Source organism: Triturus cristatus, chromosome 1_2 (genome assembly GCF_964204655.1).
Source record: "Triturus cristatus chromosome 1_2, aTriCri1.1, whole genome shotgun sequence".
NCBI classification, from domain to species: Eukaryota; Metazoa; Chordata; class Amphibia; order Caudata; family Salamandridae; genus Triturus; species Triturus cristatus.
In genome coordinates, this window is record NC_140580.1 from 253,780,425 (window position 1) to 253,807,727 (window position 27,303).

General features: G+C 50.1%; 1 protein-coding gene across 5 annotated transcripts in view; it reads right to left on the bottom strand.

Moving 5' to 3' along the window:
• The window catches only part of GBF1 (golgi brefeldin A resistant guanine nucleotide exchange factor 1), a 2,300,480-nt gene that overhangs the window by 646,855 nt on the left and 1,626,322 nt on the right, over positions 1 to 27,303 (bottom strand). For all 5 annotated transcript variants that reach the window (XM_085603553.1, XM_085603551.1, XM_085603552.1 and 2 more), the window contains one exon: positions 18,051 to 18,122. In XM_085603553.1, coding sequence (XP_085459679.1) covers positions 18,051 to 18,122 — 72 coding nt within the window. The remainder of the gene's footprint in view (positions 1 to 18,050; positions 18,123 to 27,303) is intronic.

Below are 27,303 nucleotides of genomic sequence, written 5' to 3' on the forward strand. Positions count from 1 at the left end.
TTATTCTAAGCAAACCCTCAGCACTCTTTATGAGATTAGAGGTAAGTACAACACAGTCTTATTTAAGCATACATTAAGTCACACAGGTAAGTAATAGTTAGGCCCTAGGGGCCACGCAAACCATATACTAAGTAAGTGGTATAAGAACCACTGTCACGGAAATAGAATAGGCCTAGGGAATCGCTGGGGCTACACTACACTAGCGTTAGTTAGGAAGTGGGAGGCCCACGGGATTCGTGTGCAGAGTGGAAACACTCACGCGTAATGCGTAAAAGTCAATAGCAATAGTACAGTTTAGAAAACGGTAGATTTAGGACACTTCCGGAGTAGCTAGGAAGTTGAGACTTGAAAACTAGACACTAGGATAGTCACTATCCTGATGAGCACCGGAGTACCCAAGTTACCTAGCCCACAGGCTGCGGGTGCATAGGGGTGAAGACGCGTCGTTTTCGTCGTCGACTCCTATGGATGCCTGAAGAAAGATGCTGACAGGCAGTCAGTGAAGAGTGTCCGGTGGATCCCAAGGCTGGGATCAAGAAGAGAGGAAACCTGCAAGCAGAAGGGACAGAGTCAAGGTCACTAGCCAGTGACCACGTGGAACCAGGAAGGAGCCAGGCGATGTCGTGAAGATTGCAGGTGAAGGTGAAGCTTGTCGCTGCAGCCAGGAGGACCAGGAAGCGTCGAGGACGACCAGGACCAGGAGGCGAGCTGTCCCACGAAGGCTCTTGCTGTCGGCGGCGTCGAAGTTGGACTAGGACTCACCAAGCCTTGGCAAGCGGAACCCACGAAGAATGAAGGACTTGCTTCTGGTGCAGACCAGGAAGGTCTGGGGTGCTTCTTCTTTGCAGAGAAGCGGGAGCCAGTCTGGAGGAGCCAAACCAGCGCAGAAGATTTCAGGGTGCGTCGTCACAAAGGCCACTAGCCAGCGGGCAAGCAACCGGACAGACGCGGCAAGCAGGAAAATGCTGAAGGGCCCCACGCAGGACTCGTGGAGTGTGGGGGGCTGATCTTCGGTGCAGATGGTGCTTGGGGTTGGGGCTTCTCAATCCCCGGTGAACAACTTCGAGGGTACCTCAGAAGCTGCGCTTTAAGTTACTAGCCACTTTTCCCAAGTAGCCGGTCCCACGTCGCTCGTCGCCTCCACGGATCTCAGCTTTGCTGTCGATGTGGATCAGGGTTGGAGAGGTCTGGAAGTCAAGGCTCTGGTCAGGCTCTGCAGTCGGTTCCTCGTAGAACGTGGGCAAAGCAAAGGGTAGTCTCTTGATGGTGCCTGTTTGCACAGGGTAGCCACTCCTTGGCTACAAGGGAGATTCTTCAGTCTTCTTCTTTCGTCGAATGTCGAAGGTCCAGAGTTTCTGTTCAGTTTTGCAGGTTCAGGATAATCTAAAGTCTTGAGGCCCAACTCCCACTCTTATACTAATCTGGGGGGCTGGGATACCTGCTAGGTCACGCTTAAGGGTGGGACCTGGGAGGGGGTGGTTACACCCACTTCCCTTTGTCCAGTTTCGCGCCAGAGCTGGGGCTGGAGTGCCCCAGCGCCGGTTTGAACTGGACTATGCAAGGAACACCTTGTGTGCCCCAGGCATGTCTCATTCCTTTCAGCCCACCCTGCCCCAATACACTAAAGGCTGTCTGGGGAGGTGCTAGCACCTCCCCAAGCAGGAAACCTATTGTCCAGGCCTCCCTGGCTGGGATCACTCCCAGCTGCAGGAGGTCAGACTTGTGTCGTGGCAGCAGCATCCATTTTGTGATGCTGAGGCTTTGGTCAGAGGCTAACAGTTGAAGTATGATTTTAACATGTCTTTCCCTCTAGAAGGGGGGAATAATATTCTCATGTCCAGAAATGGCATGGGGGTATTATTCCACAGTGTTAGACACCTTACACGACATGTTTCGATAAAGCCAAACCATAGTTACCATAACCGTCTAAGATTATAAGGCACTTTAAGAGTATATGGTAGGCTATATCATAGAACAGCTATAAGGACAAGGTTCCGAAAGCTGCAGACAGGCTCAGCTCATGCTAGAGCACCATCTCACATGTTACCAAGCACTCTGCCTCCAGGATTGTTAAGGCCTGCCATAGGAGTGACTGATAGGTACACATGTGTCTATATGTAAGTTAGGTATAGGAATACTACACCTAAGCAAGGGGTGATTACACGACCTTGCCCCAGCTGAGTGATCAGCCAGTTGTGTCAAAATGGAAGGCCAGGCCAGGGGTGGCATAATACATGCTGCAGCCCCTGGTAGGCCTAGGGTACACCTATGCCCTGGGTACCTAGGGTACACTGTACAGGGGCCAATAAGGTGATCCTATCCAAATGGGTTATGCACCTAAAGTACATAGTATTAATTTAGAGAGAGAACAGCAGGGCTGTGGGTCTGATTAGCAGGCCCACAGCCACATCTAAGTCGAAAACCAGTGAAGCAAAAGCAAAAAGTGGGGGTGAACATAGAAAGCAGACCCTACTCTCCTACACAACCCCCCCCCAAACTTAGGGACATTAAACTAACCTTGACCAGTTGAGTCTTCATGCTCTAAGTGGAAATATCTGGAGAGTCCATCTGCATTGGCATGGTCAGTCCCAGGTCTATGTTCCACTGTGAAGTCCATCCCCTGTAGGGAAATGGACCACCTAAGAAGTTTGGGATTTTCACCCTTCATCTGATTTAGCCACAAGAGGGGCTTATGGTCTGTCTGAATCTTGAAGTGAGTGCCAAACAAGTATGGCCTCAGCTTCTTCAGGGCCCAAACCACAGCAAAGGCCTCCCTCTCAATAGCTGACCAACGTTTCTCTCTAGGGGTCAGCCTTCTACTTATAAAAGCAACGGGCTGGTCTTGACCATCTACATTCAGTTGTGAAAGAACAGCTCCCACACCTAACTCAGAAGCATCTGTCTGGACAATGAACTCTTTGGAGTAGTCTGGACTTTTCAGAATAGGTGCACTGCACATGGCCTGCTTCAGGTCATCAAATGCTTTTTGACAGCTTACTGTCCACTGAACTTTCTTTGGCATCTTCTTGGAGGTCAAGTCATTAAGTGGTGTCACTATGGACCCATAGTTCTTAACAAACTTTCTGTAGTACCCAGTCAGGCCCAAGAAAGCTCTGACCTGAGTCTGGGTAGTTGGAGGAGCCCAGTCCTTTATGGTCTGGATCTTGCTCTCCAGTGGTTTAACCTGACCCCCACCAACTAGGTGGCCCAGGTATACAACCTTGCTCTGCCCTATCTGGCACTTAGTGGCCTTGATAGTGAGGCCTGCCTTTTGCAGGGCCTCTAAAACATTCCTCAGGTGGACCAGGTGATCCTCCCAGGTGGAACTAAAGACAGCAATATCATCAAGATAAGCTGCACAATAATCATCCAACCCAGTAAGGACTTGATTCACCAACCTTTGGAAAGTGGCAGGTGCATTCTTCAAACCAAAGGGCATTACCACAAATTGATAATGTCCTCCTGGGGTTGAGAAAGCAGTTTTGGCCTTTGCACTCTCAGCTAGTCTGATTTGCCAGTAGCCTGCTGTTAGGTCAAATGTGCTCAAAAACTTAGCAGCTGCCAGTCTGTCAATGAGCTCATCTGCCCTAGGTATTGGGTGGGCATCTGTCCTAGTGACAGCATTGAGACCTCTGTAATCCACGCAAAACCTCATCTCTCTCTTACCATCTTGGGTGTGAGGTTTTGGCACAAGAACTACAGGACTAGCCCAAGGGCTCTCTGAAGGTTCAATGACTCCCAGCTCCAACATCTTTTGTACCTCAACTTTTATGCAGTCCCTGACATGGTCAGGTTGCCTGTAGATTTTACTCTTCACAGGCAGACTGTCACCAGTGTCCACCTCATGGGTGCACCAGTTTGTCTGACTTGGGGTCAGAGAGAACATATGCCTGTAGGATTGCAGAACCTGTCTGCAGTCCTGTTGCTGATGGACAGTGAGGCTGTCAGAAAAGACCACACCATCAACTGAGCCATCATCAGGGTTCTGAGTCAACAGGTCTGGGAGAGGGTCACTCTCTTCCTCCTGCCCCTCATCTGTAGCCATGAGTAGCCCCATGTCTGCCCTGTCAACATATGCCTTCAATCTGTTGACATGAAGCACCCTGTGGGGGCTTCTGGGAGTCCCAAGGTCCACCAAGTAGGTGACTTCTCCCTTTTTCTCAACAATAGTGTGGGGTCCAGACCATTTGTCTTGGAGTGCTGCTGGGGCCACTGGCTCCAACACCCACACTTTCTGTCCTGGCTGGTAAATAGTCAGTACAGCCTTTTGGTCATGCCAAGCTTTTTGGAGTTCTTGGCTTGCCTCAAGGTTTTTAGAAGCCTTCTTCATATACTCTGCCATCCTGGAGCGGAGACCAAGTACATAATCCACTATGTCTAGTTTGGGTTGTCTGAGAGGTCTCTTCCATCCTTCCTTCACCAAACACAGGGGTCCTCTTACAGGATGCCCAAACAAAAGCTCAAAAGGGCTGTAGCCAACCCCCTTTTGTGGGACCTCTCTGTAAGCAAACAGAAGGCAGGGTAAAAGGATGTCCCATCTTCGCCTAAGCTTGTCTGGTAATCCTTTTATCATTCCCTTTAGGGTCTTGTTGAATCTCTCAACAAGCCCATTGCACTGTGGGTGATAGGGTGTGGTGAACTTATAGTTAACACCACACTCCTTCCACATTGCAGTCAAGTATCCTGACATGAAGTTGGTACCTCTGTCAGAAATGACCTCCTTTGGAAAGCCCACTCTGGAGAATACTCCAAGCAGGGCCCTTGCCACAACAGGAGCTGTTGTGGTCCTCAGGGGAATTGCTTCTGGGTACCTGGTGGCATGGTCCACTATCACCAGTATGAATCTGTGCCCAGATGCTGTTTGTGGGTCCATTGGTCCTACAATATCTATGCCCACTCTTTCAAAGGGGACCCCCACCACAGGTAGTGGTATGAGGGGGGCCTTTGTGGTGCCACCTGATTTGCCACTGGCTTGGCAGGTGACACAGGAGCGACAAAACTCCTTAGTATCTTCTGACATATGGGGCCAGTGAAAGTGAGGGACAAGCCTGTCCCAAGTCTTGTTCTGGCCTAAATGTCCTGCAAGGGGAATATCATGGGCCAAGGTTAGAAGGAAGCCTCTGAACTTCAGTGGTATGACCAACCTCCTGGATGCACCAGGCTTGGGGTCTCTAGCCTCTGAATACAGTAGCCCTTCATCCCAATACACTCTATGGGTACCTTGAGCATTCCCTGCAGCCTCAGCAGCAGCCAGCTGTCTGAGGGGTTCAAGAGAGGGGCAGTCTAATTGAGCCTGCCTCAGATCTGCCCTTGAAGGTCCCCCTGTCCCAAGAAACTCAACCTGATCAGGTTCAAGTTCTTCTAGGACAGTTCCTTCAGGGCTCACAGAATCATCCTCCTGGGAGGGCTGATCCACCACCTGAGGCAGGGGGGAAGGCACAGCCTTAACCCTACTGCTCTTTCTCTTGGGTTGTGACTGGTCCATAGTTTCAGGATCCAGCACTTGTTCAGTGGTGCACTTTTTGGCCTGTGACCTGGTCACAGCAAGGACATGTGCATCTATCCCCAGCATTTCTGCATGGGTCCTATACTCCACTTCAGACCAAACTGAAGTTTCAAGATCATTGCCCAGTAAACACTCTACAGGAACGTCTGAACTAACAACAACTTTCTTGAGGCCAGTTACCCCTCCCCAGGAGAAGTTAACAATAGCCACACTATGGGAGGTAGTGGCATTGCTAGCGTTGGTCACTAGGTAATTCTCACCTAGTATGATCTGTCCAGGGTCCACAAAAGCAGGTGTCACCATTGTGACACTAGCTCCAGTGTCCCTGTAGGCCTGAGCCATTCTTTGGTTGGTAAAAGGTGTCTGTCTGTACTTGCCCAGGTTACTGGGGCCTACAGTAGAGGACAAAGCTAAGTCCCCATCACAGATCAGAACAGCCTGAGTAGGTACTCTGACTAGGCCAGAATCCTCCTCAGTTCCCAGGGTTAACCCTACTACACCCTTTTGCTGGGAACCACCACTTACAGCTGAACTAGGGGGTACAGTTGCCTTAGGGGCAATGGTGTCTGGGGGCTTATCCTTTTTGGTGCACTCACTAAACCAATGTGAGTTGGACTTACAATAGTTGCACCATGGTTTCTTTTGGCCATCTTTCTTTTTATCCTTTTTGGGACCACCCTCCCCCTGAGCCTTTTGGGGGCCTGGTGAAGACTTCTGGTCTTTTTGTTTCTGATCATTACCCTTCTGGTCTGCCTTTTTCTGATCACCGCCCTGGTTCTGGTTTTTCTGCTTAACTCTAGTCCTGACCCATCTATCTGCCTTCTTTCCCAATTCTTGGGGAGAAGTCAGATCAGAATCAATCAGGTGTTGATGCAATAGCTGGTTTTGACAGTTGTTAAGTATTTGTTCTCTCATGATCAAATTATACAATCCTGTATAGTCCTTAACCTTACTTCCCATTAGCCAGCCTTCCAGAGCCTTAGTGGCACAATCTACAAAGTCAGTCCAGTCCTGAGTCTGTGTCTTCTGGGTATCCCTGAACAACAACCTGTATTGTTCAGTGGTTAGGCCAAACCCATCAATCAGAGCACTCTTCAGGACAGTGTAATTATCTGCATCCTCATCACTAACTGTGAGGAGCTTGTCTCTTCCTTTCTCAGAGAAGGAGAGCCACAAGATAGCTGCCCACTGACTTTGGGGTACCTGCTGTACTTTGCAAGCTCTCTCCAAAGCAGTTATCCATTTGTGGATGTCATCCCCACACTTGTAGGGAGGGACAATCTTGCTCAGGTTTCTATTATCATAGTGCCTGTCTCTATCTCTAGGAATGTTGCTGCCACCAGTGGGTTCTAACCCACTTAACTTTTGTTCTCTAGCCAGAGCAAGCTTCTCCTTGGCAAGGGCAAGTTCTTCCCTCTGAATCCTCAGATTAGCCTCCCTCATTCTGGCTGCATGCTCCTTTCTCTCAGGTGAAGTCATTCCCCTGTGAGAGGAAGCATTAGAGATGTTAGAGACATGGGAGTGGATAGATTCCCTTGAAGGGGATCTGTCCCTCCTGCTTCTCTGTGTAAGCCTACTTGGGGGTCTGTAAGGGGGGACCCCATGCAAACTCCCATGTAAGCTTAGGTTAGCCTGGCTAAGTCTTCCTACTTGGCCCTGGCTGTCTACCTCTTCATCTGAAGTCTCCTCTGACTCCTCTGTGGTGGGTAGACCCTCCTCTGTGCCTAGGGCACCTGCCTGAGATGCCTTAAGAATGTCATACTCCTCTAGGAGTTGTCTTAACTGAAGGAGGGTAGGGTTTGCACCCTGTTTTATTCCTCTGGAGGCACACAAGTGTCTCATCTCCTGGAATGTTAAGGTATCATATCTAGAGGGGGTCTTTTGCAGACCTGATCCTCCTGAGAGAGCATCCACTTGATCTCCTCTCAGAGACATGATCTAGTGGGGGTGTGGTGTGTGCACCTACCTACACTAGTTGTTTCTACTAAACCTCTCTAGTAGTTGTAGTCAGGGTGTGTTACTCCCTTCAACCTACAACTACAAAGTCCAGTAGGACTTAAGTATTATAATCTATGTTATATGTACCTAGACAATATCTGTGTGATCTTTCAATTTAGTATCTTAAGATTACAATGGTATTACAACAGCAAGCTCAGATCCCAACCGCTGCTCACCAATGTGAGAAGTTGGCCTGATGTATGATGTCACTAGTTATAGTGTACACCTTATATCAGTCCAAATACCCTTATGGTGATTGGTTGTAAAGTCAACCTTATAGACCAGCTATCCTAGTGGTAGCATGGACAAGAGCAGTCTTAGGCTTAACTCTGAATGGCATGTGAAGCCAGCTGTGATACCATATATAATCCCTTGAATACCAAATGAAAGGACACCACAACAGATATATATATAAAATAAAGTGTATTTATTCTAAGCAAACCCTCAGCACTCTTTATGAGATTAGAGGTAAGTACAACACAGTCTTATTTAAGCATACATTAAGTCACACAGGTAAGTAATACAGTTAGGCCCTAGGGGCCACGCAAACCATATACTAAGTAAGTGGTATAAGAACCACTGTCACGGAAATAGAATAGGCCTAGGCCTAGGGAATCGCTGGGGCTACACTACACTAGCGTTAGTTAGGAAGTGGGAGGCCCACGGGATTCGTGTGCAGAGTGGAAACACTCACGCGTAATGCGTAAAAGTCAATAGCAATAGTACAGTTTAGAAAACGGTAGATTTAGGACACTTCCGGAGTAGCTAGGAAGTTGAGACTTGAAAACTAGACACTAGGATAGTCACTATCCTGATGAGCACCGGAGTACCCAAGTTACCTAGCCCACAGGCTGCGGGTGCATAGGGGTGAAGACGCGTCGTTTTCGTCGTCGACTCCTATGGATGCCTGAAGAAAGATGCTGACAGGCAGTCAGTGAAGAGTGTCCGGTGGATCCCAAGGCTGGGATCAAGAAGAGAAGAAACCTGCAAGCAGAAGGGACAGAGTCAAGGTCACTAGCCAGTGACCACGTGGAACCAGGAAGGAACCAGGCGATGTCGTGAAGAGTTGCAGGTGAAGGTGAAGCTTGTCGCTGCAGCCAGGAGGACCAGGAAGCGTCGAGGACGACCAGGACCAGGAGGCGAGCTGTCCCACGAAGGCTCTTGCTGTCGGCGGCGGCGAAGTTGGACTAGGACTCACCAAGCCTTGGCAAGCGGAACCCACGAAGAATGAAGGACTTGCTTCTGGTGCAGACCAGGAAGGTCTGGGGTGCTTCTTCTTTGCAGAGAAGCGGGAGCCAGTCTGGAGGAGCCAAACCAGCGCAGAAGATTTCAGGGTGCGTCGTCACAAAGGCCACTAGCCAGCGGGCAAGCAACCGGACAGACGCGGCAAGCAGGAAAATGCTGAAGGGCCCCACGCAGGACTCGTGGAGTGTGGGGGGCTGATCTTCGGTGCAGATGGTGCTTGGGGTTGGGGCTTCTCAATCCCCGGTGCACAACTTCGAAGGTACCTCAGAAGCCGCGCTTTAAGTTACTAGCCACTTTTCCCAAGTAGCCGGTCCCACGTCGCTCGTCGCCTCCACGGATCTCAGCTTTGCTGTCGATGTGGATCAGGGTCGGAGAGGTCTGGAAGTCAAGGCTCTGGTCAGGCTCTGCAGTCGGTTCCTCGTAGAACGTGGGCAAAGCAAAGGGTAGTCTCTTGATGGTGCCTGTTTGCACAGGGTAGCCACTCCTTGGCTACAAGGGAGATTCTTCAGTCTTCTTCTTTCGTCGAATGTCGAAGGTCCAGAGTTTCTGTTCAGTTTTGCAGGTTCAGGATAATCTAAAGTCTTGAGGCCCAACTCCCACTCTTATACTAATCTGGGGGGCTGGGATACCTGCTAGGTCACGCCTTATGGGTGGGACCTGGGAGGGGGTGGTTACACCCACTTCCCTTTGTCCAGTTTCGCGCCAGAGCTGGGGCTGGAGTGCCCCAGCGCCGGTTTGAACTGGACTATGCAAGGAACACCCCAGGCATGTCTCATTCCTTTCAGCCCACCCTGCCCCAATACACTAAAGGCTGTCTGGGGAGGTGCTAGCACCTCCCCAAGCAGGAAACCTATTGTCCAGGCCTCCCTGGCTGGGATCACTCCCAGCTGCAGGAGGTCAGACTTGTGTCGTGGCAGCAGCATCCATTTTGTGATGCTGAGGCTTTGGTCAGAGGCTAACAGTTGAAGTATGATTTTAACATGTCTTTCCCTCTAGAAGGGGGGAATAATATTCTCATGTCCAGAAATGGCATGGGGGTATTATTCCACAGTGTTAGACACCTTACACGACATGTTTCGATAAAGCCAAACCATAGTTACCATAACCGTCTAAGATTATAAGGCACTTTAAGAGTATATGGTAGGCTATATCATAGAACAGCTATAAGGACAAGGTTCCGAAAGCTGCAGACAGGCTCAGCTCATGCTAGAGCACCATCTCACATGTTACCAAGCACTCTGCCTCCAGGACTGTTAAGGCCTGCCATAGGAGTGGCTGATAGGTACACATGTGTCTATATGTAAGTTAGGTATAGGAATACTACACCTAAGCAAGGGGTGATTACACGACCTTGCCCCAGCTGAGTGATCAGCCAGTTGTGTCAAAATGGAAGGCCAGGCCAAGGGTGGCATAATACATGCTGCAGCCCCTGGTAGGCCTAGGGTACACCTATGCCCTGGGTACCTAGGGTACACTATACAGGGGCCAATAAGGTGATCCTATCCAAATGGGTTATGCACCTAAAGTACATAGTATTAATTTAGAGAGAGAACAGCAGGGCTGTGGGTCTGATTAGCAGGCCCACAGCCACATCTAAGTCGAAAACCAGTAAAGCAAACGCAAAAAGTGGGGGTGAACATAGAAAGCAGACCCTACTCTCCTACACAACCCCCCCCCCAAACTTAGGGACATTAAACTAACCTTGACCAGTTGAGTCTTCATGTTCTAAGTGGAAATATCTGGAGAGTCCATCTGCATTGGCATGGTCAGTCCCAGGTCTATGTTCCACTGTGAAGTCCATCCCCTGTAGGGAAATGGACCACCTAAGAAGTTTGGGATTTTCACCCTTCATTTGATTTAGCCACAAGAGGGGCTTATGGTCTGTCTGAATCTTGAAGTGAGTGCCAAACAAGTATGGCCTCAGCTTCTTCAGGGCCCAAACCACAGCAAAGGCCTCCCTCTCAATAGCTGACCAACGTTTCTCTCTAGGGGTCAGCCTTCTACTTATAAAAGCAATGGGCTGGTCTTGACCATCTACATTCAGTTGTGAAAGAACAGCTCCCACACCTAACTCAGAAGCATCTGTCTGGACAATGAACTCTTTGGAGTAGTCTGGACTTTTCAGAATAGGTGCACTGCACATGGCCTGCTTCAGGTCATCAAATGCTTTTTGACAGCTTGCTGTCCACTGAACTTTCCTTGGCATCTTCTTGGAGGTCAAAGTGGGGGTGAACATAGAAAGCAGACCCTACTCTCCTACACCTGTGCTTCAGGTTTCAGAGCCGTCAGCCATAGCCAAGAGGATCTTCTGGCGGAAATCCCATGAGCATACGAGTGGGCTGCCAACGTTGCTCCATCCGCTGCTGCGCTTATCACCTGGTTTGAAACTAGGCTGCCCTCGTGCAAGATCTTTTCAAAGTCCTTTCTGTCTTCGGAAGGTACTTTTTCTATAAATCTCTGAAGGGAGTCCCACAGTGATCTGTCGTAGCGCCCCAGAAGCGCTGAGGCACTGGCCTCTTTCAGACTAGAGGCCGCCGAGCCACATACTCTTCTCCCCCAAGAGTCTTGTGATTTACTTTCCTTATCCGGCGGCACTGTGGATGACAAGGCCACTGAATGAGTTTTTCTGGCAGCAGCAGTGATTACAGAATCCGGTGGAGGGTCCGCCTTGAGAAATAGAGGATCCTCAGGGGCCGGACGATATTTTTTAAGAATTCGCGCCGGCGCAGATTTGATAGTCGCTGGCGTGAGGAAGACGTCCATTACCGGTTTAAGCAACCCAGGGACTAAAGGCAACAGTGGACGAGACACCACTCGCTCATGAAGGGTCTCGAAGATGACAAGAGGAGGTGGTTTCTTGAAAAGGCATGGGAATGTTCAATTTTGTCGCTCCTCTGCACAACACATTTTGGAAGGTGCTGATGTCGTCCACTGGCGATACTCTAGATGGTGGTGTATCTGAGAGTGTGGGTGAATAATCCCTTCTGGACGAACGGCTTGACGAAGAGGATGAGGGGGACCTCCGCCGCCTTCTCCCCGATCAGATTGACTCTCTTCTACGAGAGGTGGACCTGGATCGCCTTCTGGGCGAACGTGAGCTCCGTTGGAATTCTCTTCCTCGAGAATGGGATCTTGCTGGTCGTGATGGTTGATCCAGAGCCCTCAATCTTGTTAAGGAAGCATTAACTGCCTGAATCATCGAAGTGTCCTGAGGTATTTCCATGATGGGGCTCTGAGTCAGAGTATGGTCCTCTTCTTGAGAAGAATGTTCCACTGGAAGAGCTGGAGAGAAACCCAACACCTCCGGCGATCCGGATCTTGATCTCGAGCCTTCAGAGGCTGAGGGTGAAATTGAAATAGGACGAGAGGAGTCGTGCTCCGATGTGGTATATACCAATCTATGAGGAAATTTGCGTCTCGATACTGGCTTGAAAGTCAGACGAATGTGTGACGTTTCCTGGTATCCCACCGCGGAGGACCGTCTCGACGGTGATAGGCCTATCACCGGAGATCTGGACTTCGAAGCCGAGTGGATAACCGGCGATGTGTCCTGCCTCGACATCAAGAGCCTTGTCGTCGACGGAGGACTTGTCCTGGACGGAGGCCTAGAACCCAACGGGGACTCTCGCCTCGACGTCACTATCTTCTCCGAAGTTTTGGAGACCTTTGACGACGGAGGCACCTGCCTCGATGTCGACTCCAACGGAGGCACCTGCCTCAACGTCGACTCCAACGGAGGCACCCGCCTCGACGTCGAGTGTTCCGACGATGATCTTTGTCTCGAAGTCGTCAGTACTTTCGAAGACGATCGCCTTTCTCTTGACGGCGAATCAGGTCTCGACGTCGAAGATCTTCCCGGATCTTTTGACAACGATCTTTGCCTCGACGTCAATGTAGATTTCAACGTCGAACGCCTGCGCTCTTCATGCGACGTCGACTTTTCTCTTGGTGTTGATTTCAACGTTGAGCGATGTCTATCCTTTGACGTCGAACGATGTCTTATTGACGTCGATCGGCCATGACTCTCCTTCGACGCCGAAGGATGTTTTCTTGACGTCGAAGTTGCCGACGACGAACAAATGCGCTTCGCCACCGGATCGAGTGTCGACGTGGACTTTCTTTTGGAAGCATGACTCTCCCTGGACTCTTCACCTCTCAGCGACGATCCCGCCGCTGGAGTCTTCGACGCCGAGCCCGACGCCGATGGAGAACAAACAGGGACCAGCTGCTTCGACGTCGACCGTTCCGAAAGGCCATAAAGCCTAATTCTCTCTCTCGCCTTCAAAGTCCTCTTTGAAAGGTCCTTGCAGTGACGACAGGATGCAGGAGAGTGAGAATCCGGTAGACAGACGATACACACATTGTGTGTGTCTGAAGAGGCCTTCTTTTTGCCACAGGATGGACAAGGCATGAATAAAGAAGGCATTTTTCTGACAGAAAAAAATGTTAAATCTAGTCAGAAAACACAGGAAATACGCTTCCCCAACAGAATGTAACAAGAGGAAGCCAAAAAAATTACTATAAAAGTAACAATTCTTGACTGGAAAGTCAAAAATGAAGAGAGCTAAATTCCAGGGTCCTGACTGAAGGAGCCGGAAAGAACAACTGTCCCAACTGTCACCCCTGAGACATGATGGGATATTGGAGTCAGGGCTGCCTTAAAGGCACAGTGCCAGTTTTTACCTGTACAAGGCTTTTCAGTCTCTATGGTATTGTATTGCAATGCAGCCTGCAGGCTAACAATGTTTTGTGGATCTGTGTTTTGCACAGTGTTCTCTTTTCTTTGTCATGAGTTTTTACCTCATTAAAAAAAAAAAAAAAAAAGATTTAGGTGTATTATTGTTCCTATGGTGGATTATTGGATATTTGTGTCTACATTGTCTAGCCTTCTATGGGGGCTGCATTTGCTTGGAAAAAATAATATATGTTTATACATATACAGAGTTGTATATATATGTTTTTCATATATAATTTCATTATTTCCGGGGTCCCCGCACATGGGCGGGAATATTCAGTGCTTATGACTATTGATGAGGATCCCCTGGAAGAGAAGTTATGGTATGGGGTAGGTTAGGTATGAACTCTATAACGATAGCTAACTGCTATGGCCCCAACACAGATAGTCCAGAATTCTTCATTGATTTGTGGAGTAAAATATTAACAGTTGGCTCTACTCACATAATATGGGGAGGGGATTTCAATGTTGCCTTGCAGCCGCACCAGGATAGATCTAATGCATCGGTACATCGCTACACTAAGTCTAGAAAGGTGTTATATGGCAAACTTGAGGAAGGTGGGTTCATAGACAGCTGGAGACCTCACCATCCGCAGGGAAGAGAAGGTACGCACTTCACATTTCATAAGGGAACCTGGGCGAGGATAGACTATTGTTTCATGTTCAGGGGACTGGGGCCCAGCATACGCAAAGTGTCACATTTGGTTAGAACTTTTTCGGACCATTGCCCGGTAAAGGTATCGTTTACCCCGCCGGGTTATGCCAGCCCTAGGCCGCGATGGAGGTTGCAACCCACAGCTCTGTTAGATACCGCTTTTCAAGCGGAACTAGAGGAGGAAATTCGTGACTTCTTCATTAGAAATAAAGGTTCGGTTGGTAGCGTGGAGGTGATCTGGGAGGCCTTTAAGGTGACGGTCAGAGGGATTTGTATCTCTAAGAGCTTTGGGGTGCTACAAGATATACAGCGCACGCTAAGACGCCTGGAGGGGGAATTGAAAGGGTTGGAGCAGCAGATGGGGCAGGGAAAGACAGGACAGGTACATAGTGTATTCCGAAACACGCTGACAGAATATGAAACTACAGCACAACGTAAATTGAAATTCCGTGGGCGTTACTGGGTAGCCTGCAGATATGGCGAGGGGGGGAGCGTCCTGGGAGAGCATTGGCGGAGGTGACGCGGCACCCCTGTTTCGGCACATACATATTAGAGGTGCAAGGCCCCGGAGACACAACACAGCGGGATTCATTAGACATACTTGAAACGTTTATTATGCACTATGGTACACTGTACACATCTCAGAGAAGAGGGTCGCTTGAGCTGGAGGAATTCCTGGGGGAGGTTGCACTCGGATGGCTCGGGGATGCACAGCGAGAGTTCTTATGCTATCCATTTGAATTAGACGAAGTGCGAGAGGCAATCATGCAGTTGAAAAACGGGAAAGCGCCTGGGTCAGATGGCCTGCCAGCTGAATTTTATAAAAGCTATATTGATATCATGGTGCCAGTCCTACAAGGAATCATTGGAGATGGGAACATTGCCGCCCTCGATGAGGGAGGCTATAGTCACATCCTTACTGAAGCCGGGAAAACCCCCTGACACCTGTGACTCATACATGCCGTTTTCACTGATAAACTGTGACGCAAAGATATTAGCTAAAGTGCTCGCTAATCGTCTGTCCCTGTTAATGGAAAAATGTGTGCTCCCGGACCAGTCAGGGTTCGTACCGGGCAGGTCAACATCGCACAATCTCCGGACTTTGTTTTCATTGATACAGATAGTAGACCCTGAGTTCCCCCTGGCCACAGTGTTCCTCGATGCCACTAAGGCATTTGATTCTGTGGAGTGGGACTACCTTTCGGTGTTCTGCGGAGGATGGGATTCCCACGCTTGTACATCTCCTGGCTCCAGCTATTATATCATCAACCTGTGGCCCGTATACTGATAAATGGTCATTTGTCCCCCCCAATCACAATTTCCAGAGGCACCCGGCAAGGGTGTCCGTTGTCACCCTTATTATTCGCTCTTGCCGTGGAGCCGTCGGCTGCGGAAGGTTCATAACCATAAGGCGTTCCGCTGTTGTATGCGGCAAATATTGATATCGTTGTATGCAGACGATATTACATTATATGTTAGAGATCCGCAGAGCAACATCAATCCTATACTGCGGGAATTTATACGGTTCGGGCAGCTTTCAGGAGTGGGAATTAACTGGGGGAAGTCCCAGGTGTTCCCGCTCACGCCAGCTGTGACTCCTTTCCCACTTGACTTTCCACTGGTGTGGCGTCACGACGACTTGAGGTATCTTGGGGTTCGAGTGGCTAGGGACAGGGATGAAACTATACTGGCCAACTATGGCACAGCCGTTGAACACCTAAAAACTAACATAACGCGCCGGGTGGCGTTGCCCCATCCATGGCGGGCCGAGTGTCGCTTATTAAAATGGTGATACTTCCACAGTTTCTGTACCTATTTCTCAATATTCCCTATCACCCCGGGCGGGTTTTTTTCGCCACATTGCGCTCTGAACTCATATGATTGGTATGGGGAGGAAAGCAGCCGCGGCTGAAATGGTCCATATTAACCAGGCCATATGCACTGGGTGGGTTTGATGTTCCTGACTTTGAGGTCTATTTTTTAAGTGCCCAAGCGCATTCGCCTATTATTGGGTGTATCCTCCGCGATACATGCCGCAGGTGGCGGTAGAAGACTGGCTCGCGGACCCAATACCCCTTAGTGGCCTCATATATGGTCCGCCGCGCACGCAAGCAACATCCCCTACCACTATCACAGGTACGGTTAGATGTGTCATTCCTTTATTCTCCTAAGCTGCCACTCACATATCACCCGAACTTGACACTGTTGCGGGAGAAAGGATTACAAGACCTATGTAAGCGAGCACAGATCAGTACATGAGGGGATCTTTTTCATGAGGGAACCTTCCGCACGTCCGAACAGTTCCTGCAAGCAGAGGCGCACACTCCGCTGGATGTTTTTTTATATGTGAGATTACGACAGGGTATGAGGTAGATACTCCCGGATTTCCACCTGAGAGTTTGGAGCCATTACATCGGATGTTGCGATCCGCGGATGGCAGGCACTTGGTGTCTGGATTGTATACCGCGATACGAGCGCATAAGGTGGGAGTAGATAATCCGTCCAGAATATGATGGGGGGAAGAATTGGAGAGCGAAGTCACCGATGACCAGTGGCAATATTGCTGCCTTCAGACAGCGCAGATATCGGCCAGTAGCAGGCTCCGTGTAATACATTACAAGTTCTTGCACCAACTATAATATATGCCGGTTAAGAAGTTGCGTTTTATATTAGCTGACAACGATTGCTGTGGGAGATGTGGACGGCCAAGGCAGGGTTTCTACATTTAGCCTGGGAATGTGAGAAGGTACGGGAGTATTGGGAGCACGTGTTTACAGCACTAGGGGACATGATTGACAACCACCTGGTTAGGGATCCGATACTTGCGCTCCTGGGGTACACGGCGCAGATACCCACAAAGTACAGGAAGTATGTTGCTATCTCACTCTTGCTGGCAAAGCGAAAAGTGGCCTGCAGATTGGGTAGAGGTCGGGCCCCGAAATTCAAGGAATGGCTGGCGGATCTAGTATACTGTCAAGAACAGAGTAACACTTAGGCTGAGTTGCAGCCACGGCCCTCTCAACCCAAGTACATATGGGGGCCGTTGGCGAGATACCTTCTCTCACATAGTCATGAGGGGCGTGCTGCTGTGTCATGCCAGAACGTGGAAGAGGGTGCAGAATAAAAGGTGAATCTCTCTCTCCTTAAATGGACTTATCCTATATTGCCTGATAGGTATAGAATAGATATCAGCCTGGTGGGGTCTCATTGTGTAACGAAAGACCCGGGTGTGTCGATGATGTTTGTGTGTCTGAGTAGCCTTTAAGCGTTGCATGCAAAGATGTCTAGATTTCATTATTCGTTCTCCTGCGCCTCAGTTATTGACTGGACGGTATTACTAAACCTGAGACATTAATCACGATATATGTATTGTACACTGCACGCCATTGATTACCAAACGATTTATTGAAACTGTTGACAATATGGTATTGATTTCTTATGTAACAGCCTAAAATTATAAATAAAGTAAAAAAAAAAAAAAAAAAAAAAACTTTGAGACAAAGGCTGCAAGGCACTAGTGGTATTTCCTGAACTCACTCAGCTGGAGACTGAGGCAGAAGGTGTACTAGTCCCAAAAATCTGCTCCCTGGACTAACACAGAAGATAAGCAAATGGTTTAATCCCTTAGAAAGTAAATTAGACAACACGTCCCGATACAATTTGAAACTTTCCTATGCTGTTTAAATTATGTTCAGAGCTTCTGGATTGAAAAGAATTTGAAAATGTTTTCATGTTTTTTTTTTTAAACAATACTTTACAAACACTGCAAGGCCAGCAGCTCGCCACTTGCATTAGAAAGGCGAGATCTACTGGCTTTGCCTATGCTTGGTCTATGCTTGTTGTATTTTATGAGAAGTGTAAGTGGCAAATAATATACCTTCCTGGTAAGTTACACCCTATATCAGTCTCACCTTCATAAGCTCCTGCATTGACTCAAGCTGCAGAAATTTGCTCTCGGTGATCAGTTTTTCGGGGTCGCATAGCTGAAAGAGAAGACAAATAGAAAGTTACTCCTGCTGAAAATTATATGTGGCTCGGTTTACTGATATTCTGAAATGTGCTGTACACCATGGGGTTTAAGGTTACTCAATTGGAAAGCTACGTATTAACGTGAAGGTTACAGGTTCATGAAGGTACTGAGTACATACTGAATAAAATCTATAGCTATGTAGAGCATCTGCATTTTATATTACCAGGTCAAAAGAATATTTTCTTCTTAGTTCTAGCCATTTGCAATAACTCATGTTATGATGTTGTTCCTTAAGCCACTAAATGTTTTGGGTCTTCTGTTTTAGGCACTTTATGAGTAAAGTGTAATTAAGTTTCTGGATTAGTCAAGAGGAGTAATTCTTTCTCACAATCATGATGCCTTATGAAGGGAATGACTTGCATCGTGTGAAAAAGTATCAGCTTGAGAAGCAAGTTTGTTCCTACCAAGATACCTTGACAACTGTACAAAGGTAGAATGAAATATATAGAATTACGCATCACATCCTCCAAAACATCAGGACAGCGGGGCACCAGCCCTTAGAAACAGCAAATTGTACTCAAAATATTTTTGGCTGCTTGTTTGAAAGCTAAATTTGCATTTTACTTCTAGGAACTTTCCCCAAGTTTCTGTTCTTTTTTTTCAAAGAGCCTGGTGAATCGAATACTGGGAAAATTCTTAACTTGCAAAGGGGGGCAAACGCTGGGCAGGACACCACTCGAAAACCTCAGGTGTCAGAAGTAAGGGAGAGGTTTCTCCAGGGGGCTGTGATGAAGTACGGCCCAGTGCTGGACCTGGTGAATTGCTCCAACAGTGTAAGCATGTTGAACTAAATTAAGGTGAAGTCTAGCCATGTTCATTATATGTTTCTTTGCCTTTCCTTGTATGCATTGTTTTGTACTGTTTGTGATATGTTAAAAGTGTGCAAAAGTCTTGTTTGGGTAGGAGATAACAGAACAAGTTACTTACCTTTGGTAACCATATATTTGTAAGAAACATTAGATAGTTATAGATTCCTTACCTTGGAATTACACCCAGACGTCAGACTGGATCCGGAAAGTTTTTTCGCCAGCAGTACCTCTGCACGCCGGAAGGTGGCGTCAGTCGCCGGGATGACGTCGCGATAGCTACTTAGACGCTGCCCTCGCGCTGACATCAGTTCTGTACACGACTTTACGCACCAGAAACGCAGAGCCATGCAAGACACTGACCACTGGTGCACAAAACTAGGGCCCTGAAAGGATATCCTTAACCCTAGAAATCAGTTCGCAGAATAGGGAGGATGGGTGGGGCAGTAAGAAATCTATAACTAACTAATGTTTCTTACAGATATATTGCTACCGAAGGTAAGTAACTTGTTCAGCTGAAAGAAACACGTTATTTATAGATTCCTTACCTCAGAATAGATACCCCAGCAATACCAAACCCGGTGGTGGGTCTGCGAACCAAGATCACACCAGAAAGTCCTGGAGAATAGTAAGGCCAAAGAAGCCGTCTCTACGGACTTGGCTATCCAGACATTAGTGTTTCGTAAATGTGTGCAGTGATGTGCACGTAGCTGCCTGACAGATGTCATGTAGAGGAACTCCTCTTCCCAAGACAGTAGTGGCTGCCGTTGCCCTGGTGGAATGGGCGGATAGCCCCACTGGAGGCTCCTTTTTAGCCAGAGAATAGAATGCCTTTATACACAAAACGACCCATCTAGAAATGGTTAGTTTGTGTACAGGCCGACCTTTCTTGGCGCCCACGTAGCCAACTAAGAGTTGGTCATCCATCCGGAACTGTTTTGTGTGATCCAGATAGAAAGAAGCGCATGTTTTGGGTCCAGACAGTGGAGCCTCTCTTCCTCTGTTGAAGGATGCGGCGGCGGAAAGAAGGTGGGCAAAGTGATAATCTAGCCGATGAGGAAGGCAGTAACAACCTTGGGCAGGAAAGATGGACGAGTCCTAAGGACAACTTTTTCCGGATGCACCCGAGGGAAAAGGAGGCTTAGATGAAAGCACCTGGAGCTCACTCACTTGTCTGGCAGAGGTGAAGGACACCAGGAACGCAGTTTTGAGAGTCAAGAGCCTCAAAGGACAGTTGTGAAGCGGCTCAAAAGGAGCACACATTAAATATGTTAAATATGTTAAAAACAGGTTCAAGTCCCACTGAGGCATAATGAAAGGAATAGGAGGAAAAAGATGAGTTATGCCTTTCAAGAAACGATTTACAACCGGGGACTTGAAAAGGGAAGGTTGATCTGGAAGCCGAAGGAAGGCAGAGATGGCCGAAAGATAGCCTTTGATAGTGCCTAGAGCAGAGCCCTGCTCGGATAAAGAAAGAAGAAACAAGAGGACCTCAGAAAGAGGGGCAGAAAGGGGATCCACAGCCTTTGGTGTGCACCATGCCACAAACTTGTTACACCAGTAGGTGTATGCAGTCTTAGTGGAGGGACGCCTGGCTGCCAAGATTACATCACAGACTTCAGGAGGCAGGTCGAAAGACGTCAATTGCCACTGCTCAATCTCCACGCAAGGAGATGGAGGTTGGACAGGCTCGGGTGGAGGACCGTCCCCTGCTGCTGCGAAAGAAGATTCTCCCTAAGAGGTAGTCTGATCGGAGGATCGATGGCCATGTTGAGCAGCGCGGGATACCAGACTCTTCGTGCCCAAGAATGACTTGGGCTTGGTTGTGCCTGATCTTCAGCACACTGGGCAGAAGTGGTATAGGGGGGAAAAGGCATACAACAGACCGCAACTTCACTTGCGACAAAAAGCGTTGCCTAGCGAGTGCGGCCTTGGAAATTCCAACGTGCAGAATTGCTGACATTGCGCGTTCTCTTTGGTGGCTAATAGATCTAACCACTGCTCTCCACACTGTTGAAAGAGACCTTGCACAACCTTCGAGTGAAGACACCATTCGGGATCCATCATGCACCTGCGGCGGAGTTCGTCCTCCCTGGCGTTCAGTAAACCTGCCAGGTGTTCAACCACCAGGGCTATGCCCTGATGTTCAAGCCATGTCCAGAGGCGGAGGGTCACTTGACATAGGGTCCACCAACACTACCCCGCCCTGTTTGTTGCAGTACCACATGGCAGTGGTGTTGTCTGTGAACACCTGCACTACCCTTCCCCGGACGGAGGGAAAGAATGCATTCAGTGCAAGATGAATCGCCCGGAGCTTCAGAAGGTTGATGTGGATCCCGGACTCCGCCAGAGGCCTCTGTTCTCCGCCTCTCCCAAGTGGCCACCCCATCCCAGAAGGGACACATCCGTCACCACTGTGTGGTTGTGCGGGGAAGGGAGAGAGATCTGCCATTGACCCAATCCTGGTTCGTGAGCCACCACTGAAATTGACGTGCAGTGCCCTCCAAGATCTGGAAGCAATCGGACAGATTCCCCTGATGCTGCGCCCACTGGAACTTCAGGTCCCACTGCAGAGCCCGCATATGCCACCTGCCATGATCGACCAGCAGGAGGCCATGAGGCCCAGCAGCCTCAGGGTCATTTTGACCGAAACCCGGGATAGAGGCTGAACGATCGGAATCATGGCCCGAATATCCCAGACTCGCTGTTTGGGAGGATAGATCTGAAAACACATCGTGTCCAGAACCGCTCCGATGAAGAGGGGCGTCTGAGAGGAAATCAGATGGGACTTCGGCACACTGATGGAAACCCCAACGAATGCAGGAAGTCAGCTGTAGTCTGGAGGTGGGAGACGACTGCCTGGGGCAAGCCCACCTACAATAGCCAGTCGTCGAGATAGGATGAGACTGAAACCCTACAATAGCCAGTCGTCGAGATAGGATGAGACTGAAACCCCTGATCTGCGCATATGAGCTGCGACCACCGCCATCACTTTCATGAACACCCATGGGGTGCTTGTAAGGCCAAAGGGGAGCACAGTAAATGGAAAATTCTTGTGGCCTACCGTGAACCGCAGGTAACGCCGGTGGGCTGGCAGGACAGAAATGTGAAAATAAGCGTCCTGCAAGTCCAACGCTACCATCCAGTCTTCCGGGCCGAGGGCAGACAAGACCTGAGCAAGCGTCAACATCTTGAACTTCTCCTTCCGGAGGAAGCGGATGACGTGCCTGAGATCCAAGCTAGGACGCAGGCCCATGTCCTTCGTGGGGACCAGAAAGTAGTGGGAATAACAACCACAACCTACTTCTGGGACAGAAACGCGCACAATGGCACCCTTGGCCAAGAGAGTCGTAATTTCCTGCTGGTGAAGGGCCAGATGATTCTCCGACATGCGGGGGTATCTCGGTGGCATGGCTGGAGGGGTAGTCTCGAAGGGAAGGGAGTAGTCCTTTCGGACTATTTGCAAAACCCATCTGTCCGATGTGATGGTGAGCCAGTGAGGGAGGTGATGGCGAATCCTGCTGCCCACTGGCGATTGATGGGCGTGAAAGCTAAGACTAGGAGGGTTTGGAGGCTGCTGTAGAGGGGGGAGGGGGCGTTGGTGGACTGGCAATCCTGCTGGCCCCCTGAACCACGGCTTTGGTTCCCACGTCCCAGGCTGTGCCATGGTTGGGTAACTTCCTGTGGCCTGTGGCTCTGGGTGGGATGTAGTGGGGCACCCCTTCCGTAGCCGCGAAAAGCAGACTGCGCTGGGTGGCTGGAGAGGCCCATGGACTTGGCCGTAGCCCATGAGTCCTTGAAACGCTCTAGAGCGTTGTCCGCTTTGTCGCCAAAAAGGTGACGGCCATCAAAGGGCATATCCATCAAGGTGTTCTGGACATCCCCTGAAAAGCCAGTCGATCTCATCCAGGCGTAGCGACGAAGTGCTACTGACGTTGAAATTGTCCAGCTCAGAGAGTCGGTGGTATCCAGCCCACAACGGATGGTAAATTTGGCGGCATCCCTCCTGGCGGTGACAACCTGGGAGAGCACGGTCCAGGCCTCCTCCGGACACTGGGGCAGCACCTGCATAACCGTTTCCCACACAGACTGGGAATAACCGCCCAATAGACATGCGGTGTTTACCGACCGCAGTCCCAAGCTGGCGGAAGAGAACATTTTCTTCCCAAGATGGTCCAGCTTCTTGGATTCCTTTTCCGGGGGGGCTGGTAGGGAATGCGCTCTTGGAAGTGGAGGCTTGGACCACCAAGCTCTCCGGGGTGGGGTGATGGGAGAGGAAAGTGGGGTCACCAGGAGCCGGGCGGTGGTGTCAGGCAATGATCCTATCCACGGGTGCCCCCATGTTGGGCCTGGACCATGTGCCCAAAAGGACGTCTCTAAGGGCTTCATTAAACTGCAGCAGGGGCTCTGAAGAGCTTGCCACCGGCTGAAGCACCTCTGTCAGGAGGTTAGTCCTGACCACCACCGTAGGAAGCTTGAGGTTGAGGGCCTCGGCCGCCATACGCAACACCACTGCATATGACGCTCCCTCCTCCATAGCCACGTTAGGAGACAACAACATACCTAGGTCAAGAGAGTTGTCAAGACCACTGGCATCCCCCAGTTCCTCCCTCCAGTGCTGATCAGATTCTATCCGATCAGTTAAAGTGTCACATGACCCCTCCCAGTCCTCCTCCTCTTCCTTAGGTTACCAATCTGGGTGAAAAGGGACCCCAGGAGCACAAAAACCCCACTCGGTGCCAGATCTGGCATCGGGCGACACTGGTCCAGCTCTGGGTCCACTTCGGAATGGAGGCCGAGTTCGACGCCGGCCGGGGACACGACCGGCGTCGGTTGCGCTGCCGGAAGACGCAACACCGGTGGAGATGTAATCAGGTCAACCGGCGCCGATCCAGATTTAGGCCCGGATCCACAGGGGCCTGGTGGCGCCAGGGTCAGAGCCGACGGTGGAGAAGGCCTAGGTCAACCCAACTGAGTCCCCAGGGGCAGAAGACACGCCGGCGGGTTCAGTTCGCCCAAAGACAGCATGCATTGCTTCGTAGAACATATGAACTTGGGCGGGAGTCGCTCTGGGTCCCGGGAAGGGAGGGAAACCTGGAGTTGACTTCTCGGGCTCCGCGAGCAGAGCTGCGGGAGAGGAACCGCCTGCATTCCTCGTCGCGTCAGCTGACCTACTGGGAGCAGTCGGAGAACGACGGTGCTTCTTTGACTTCTTTTTGTGCTTCGACTTACCTGAGTGCGAAGACTTCGATGACTTGGACGAGTGGTGATGGCTCCGTGACCGGTCCCTCGACCTCCCTCGCGACCGGGACGTCCAATGGCGTGGAGCCAACTGCCGGCGCTCAAGCAACTTTCGGGACCACTCCCACAAAGCATTCGGCGCCATCGACAAGCAGTCTGAGCACGACTTGGGTTCGAGGTCCTGCTCCAGGCAAAAGAAACACACGTGGTGCGGATCCGTAACCGACATCAGTCGGGTACAGGAACAGCAGGCCTTGAAACCGGGCATCCCTCGTGCACCAGTGTGAGAAAGTGCCATCTTTCTTGCATGGTATGCCCCCACTTTTTGCTGAATTGCTGAATGTACTTGACTGAGTGTGCCCTGGACTCCTGCCAATCAGGTGCCCAGGGCCGATGTTCCTTCCCTAAAACAAACCAAACCCCAATTGGCAAACCCTGGCCACATGTCAGGCCCTAGTAAATGGTACCCTAAGTACCCAGGGCTTTGTGACCAAGGGAGACCTCTAAGAGCTGCAGCACTCTTTGTGCCACCCTTAGAGGCCCTGTACCCTTACACACACACTGCCTTTGCAGGCTGAGTGTTTGGGTGCAAAACCAAAACAAAGTCGACATGGCACACATCCCTGTGTGCCATGCCCATCACCTACACTGCCATGGCATACATCAGTCACCCCTCTAGCTGGGTGCCTTATGCCAATGGTGTGGGCACAGGAGCAGGAGCCCTGTGCCCCTACAGTGCCCAGGTCAATTCCTGAGCCCTCTAAGTGCAGTGCTGCCACTTAAGAGTACATGGTGCTGAGAGCTCGTCAAACACGAGCTCCACAGCACCATAATGGCAACACTAAAGACTGGGAAGTTTGGTATCAAACTTCTCAGCACATTAAACCCACACTGATGCCAGTGTGGGATTTAATGTACCCAGCACCCCAGAGGGCATCTTAGAGGTGCCCCCTGAAACTTAACCACGAATCCACGTCTGCTCTGAGGCTGCCTAGGCTGCCACCCAGCAGACATGTTGCTGGACCCCTGGGTAGGAGAGCCCCTGCTCTCCTGGTCCTGCAACAATGCACATCCTGGGCGAGGTGCTAAATCTCCTCCCCCAGGATGGGAAGGGGGAAGCTTCAAAGGCATGCCGCCTCTGTGAGCTTCCCCAGGCCCCTGCAACCCCCACTCTGGCGGGAAGCTTTGGCCGGAAACCCCAAATAGGGACAGGGGATGTGCCAGCCTGCCAACCCCACCCCTCAGGTGGGGGAGGCGAGGTGAAGCACATCTCCGGGCTCTCGCCATCTTGAAGATGGGGATCCCTACCCTATCAGGACTAGGCTACTGCCCCCCTCACATGAGAGAGGCAGGATAGGGGGTGTACCCACCCCAGGACGGGGACCCATTGGTCCCTGTCCTTCACCTACCTGTAACACCCCTAAATCTAGTATTTAGGGGCACCCTGAACCCTCCTTCCCCAGATTCCGAAGTTACAAGAAGAGCGAGAAGAAAAGAAGACCTGCCCTGCAGCTGCGAAGGAGAGGGAGACACCAACTGCTTTGGCCCCAGCCCTACCGGCCTGTCGACCTCGAACCTGCTCCTGCTCCAAACCCGGCATCTCTTGTGGCCTGCAACCTCAGAAACCCCGGAGGACCTGGCTACCTTTGAACTCTGATCTCCTGGGACTCCCATGAGTAGAGGCTCTACTCAGAACCTACCTTTCACCCCTGGCAGCAGCCCGGAACCGCGATCCCAGCCCACTCTGCACCAGCCAAGCCTGGCCGGTGCCGGAGTGAACTAAACCCACGAGGACGACCCCACGGCGACTGTGACCCCGAGTCCGGCACCCAAGGACCCCCCTCGACAATCCTGAAGAAGCCTGCAGCCTCAGAACAGTGTGCCACCCCAACCGCGATCAACAGAGGGTAAGATTTTCCGACACCAAAAGGCACCCCTGCACCCGGCGCCCCCCCACGGCCCTCTGTGTCCAATCCCGGGGTACCTACCTATCCTCCAACTACCCAACTTACCTCTCGAAGTGGTGGTGGCACCTGAAGAGTCCTCGTCCCCGAGCCTGCAGTCTTTTTCCAAACCGGAGATTTCCCATAGAAATCCATTGAGCGCCCGAAGGCTCAAAAGCCCTCTGCACCCAGCCACCCGAGTGGCCCTGGCAGTGAAAACTCTACACTTTCCTACTTCCCCACTTGCCCTGAGTAAGTGACCAGGAGCCCAGCTCCCACAGCCGCGTGGCTTGCCAGACAGCAGCCATCAAACAAGGCCCCCCTATCCCTCATAGGATAACATTGGGCCTAACTCTCTCTGCACCCGGCCGCCCTAGAGTCGCTGAGGATGAACAAACTGTACCTACCTGACCCTGGGAGATCCCTGAGTCTGTGCCCAGAACCTCAACTCTGCCAGTCGAGTACTTACCCTTAAACCGCATACTCTATTTTCCTCATAGGGTAACATTGACTGGCTTTTTCCTGAAATTTCTTCTAAGTGTCGACTTTTCAAATCTTCAAATATTCACCAAAAATCAGCCGAGTGACAAAAACGAATTTACTCACCTGCTCTTAGGTGAACTCCCAGTGCTGGATCTTGGTGCCCAGCACTGACTCTGAAAAGTACCCACAACTATACTTACCTTTAACTCATTTTTCTTCCATAGGAAACCATTGACTGTTTTTCTGTGAAATTTCTTCTAAGTGTTGATTTCTGCAATCTTTAAATATTCTTCAAAAATCGTATAATATCTGAAAAAATAATTACTTACCTGTTTTGGATAAAGGTTCCAGTACTGAGTCTAGGCACCCAGTACTGGATTACAAAAGTAACGAGAACATACTGTACCTATAACCTGAATTTTCTTCCATAGGGAATCATTGATTGGTTGCTCTGAAATATTTTCTAAGTGCTAACTTTTGAAATAGCTAAATATTAGTTAAAAATCATTACAGTACCAAAGTCGACTTTTAACAGCTGATTCTGAGAACTGACCCAGGACTGGATCTAGGATCCAGTCCTGGAATTACAAAAGTAATCTAAAAAGTAATCTGTTGCATATCATTTGAATTTATCATTGAGCTCAATGTATTGTGTTTAGAA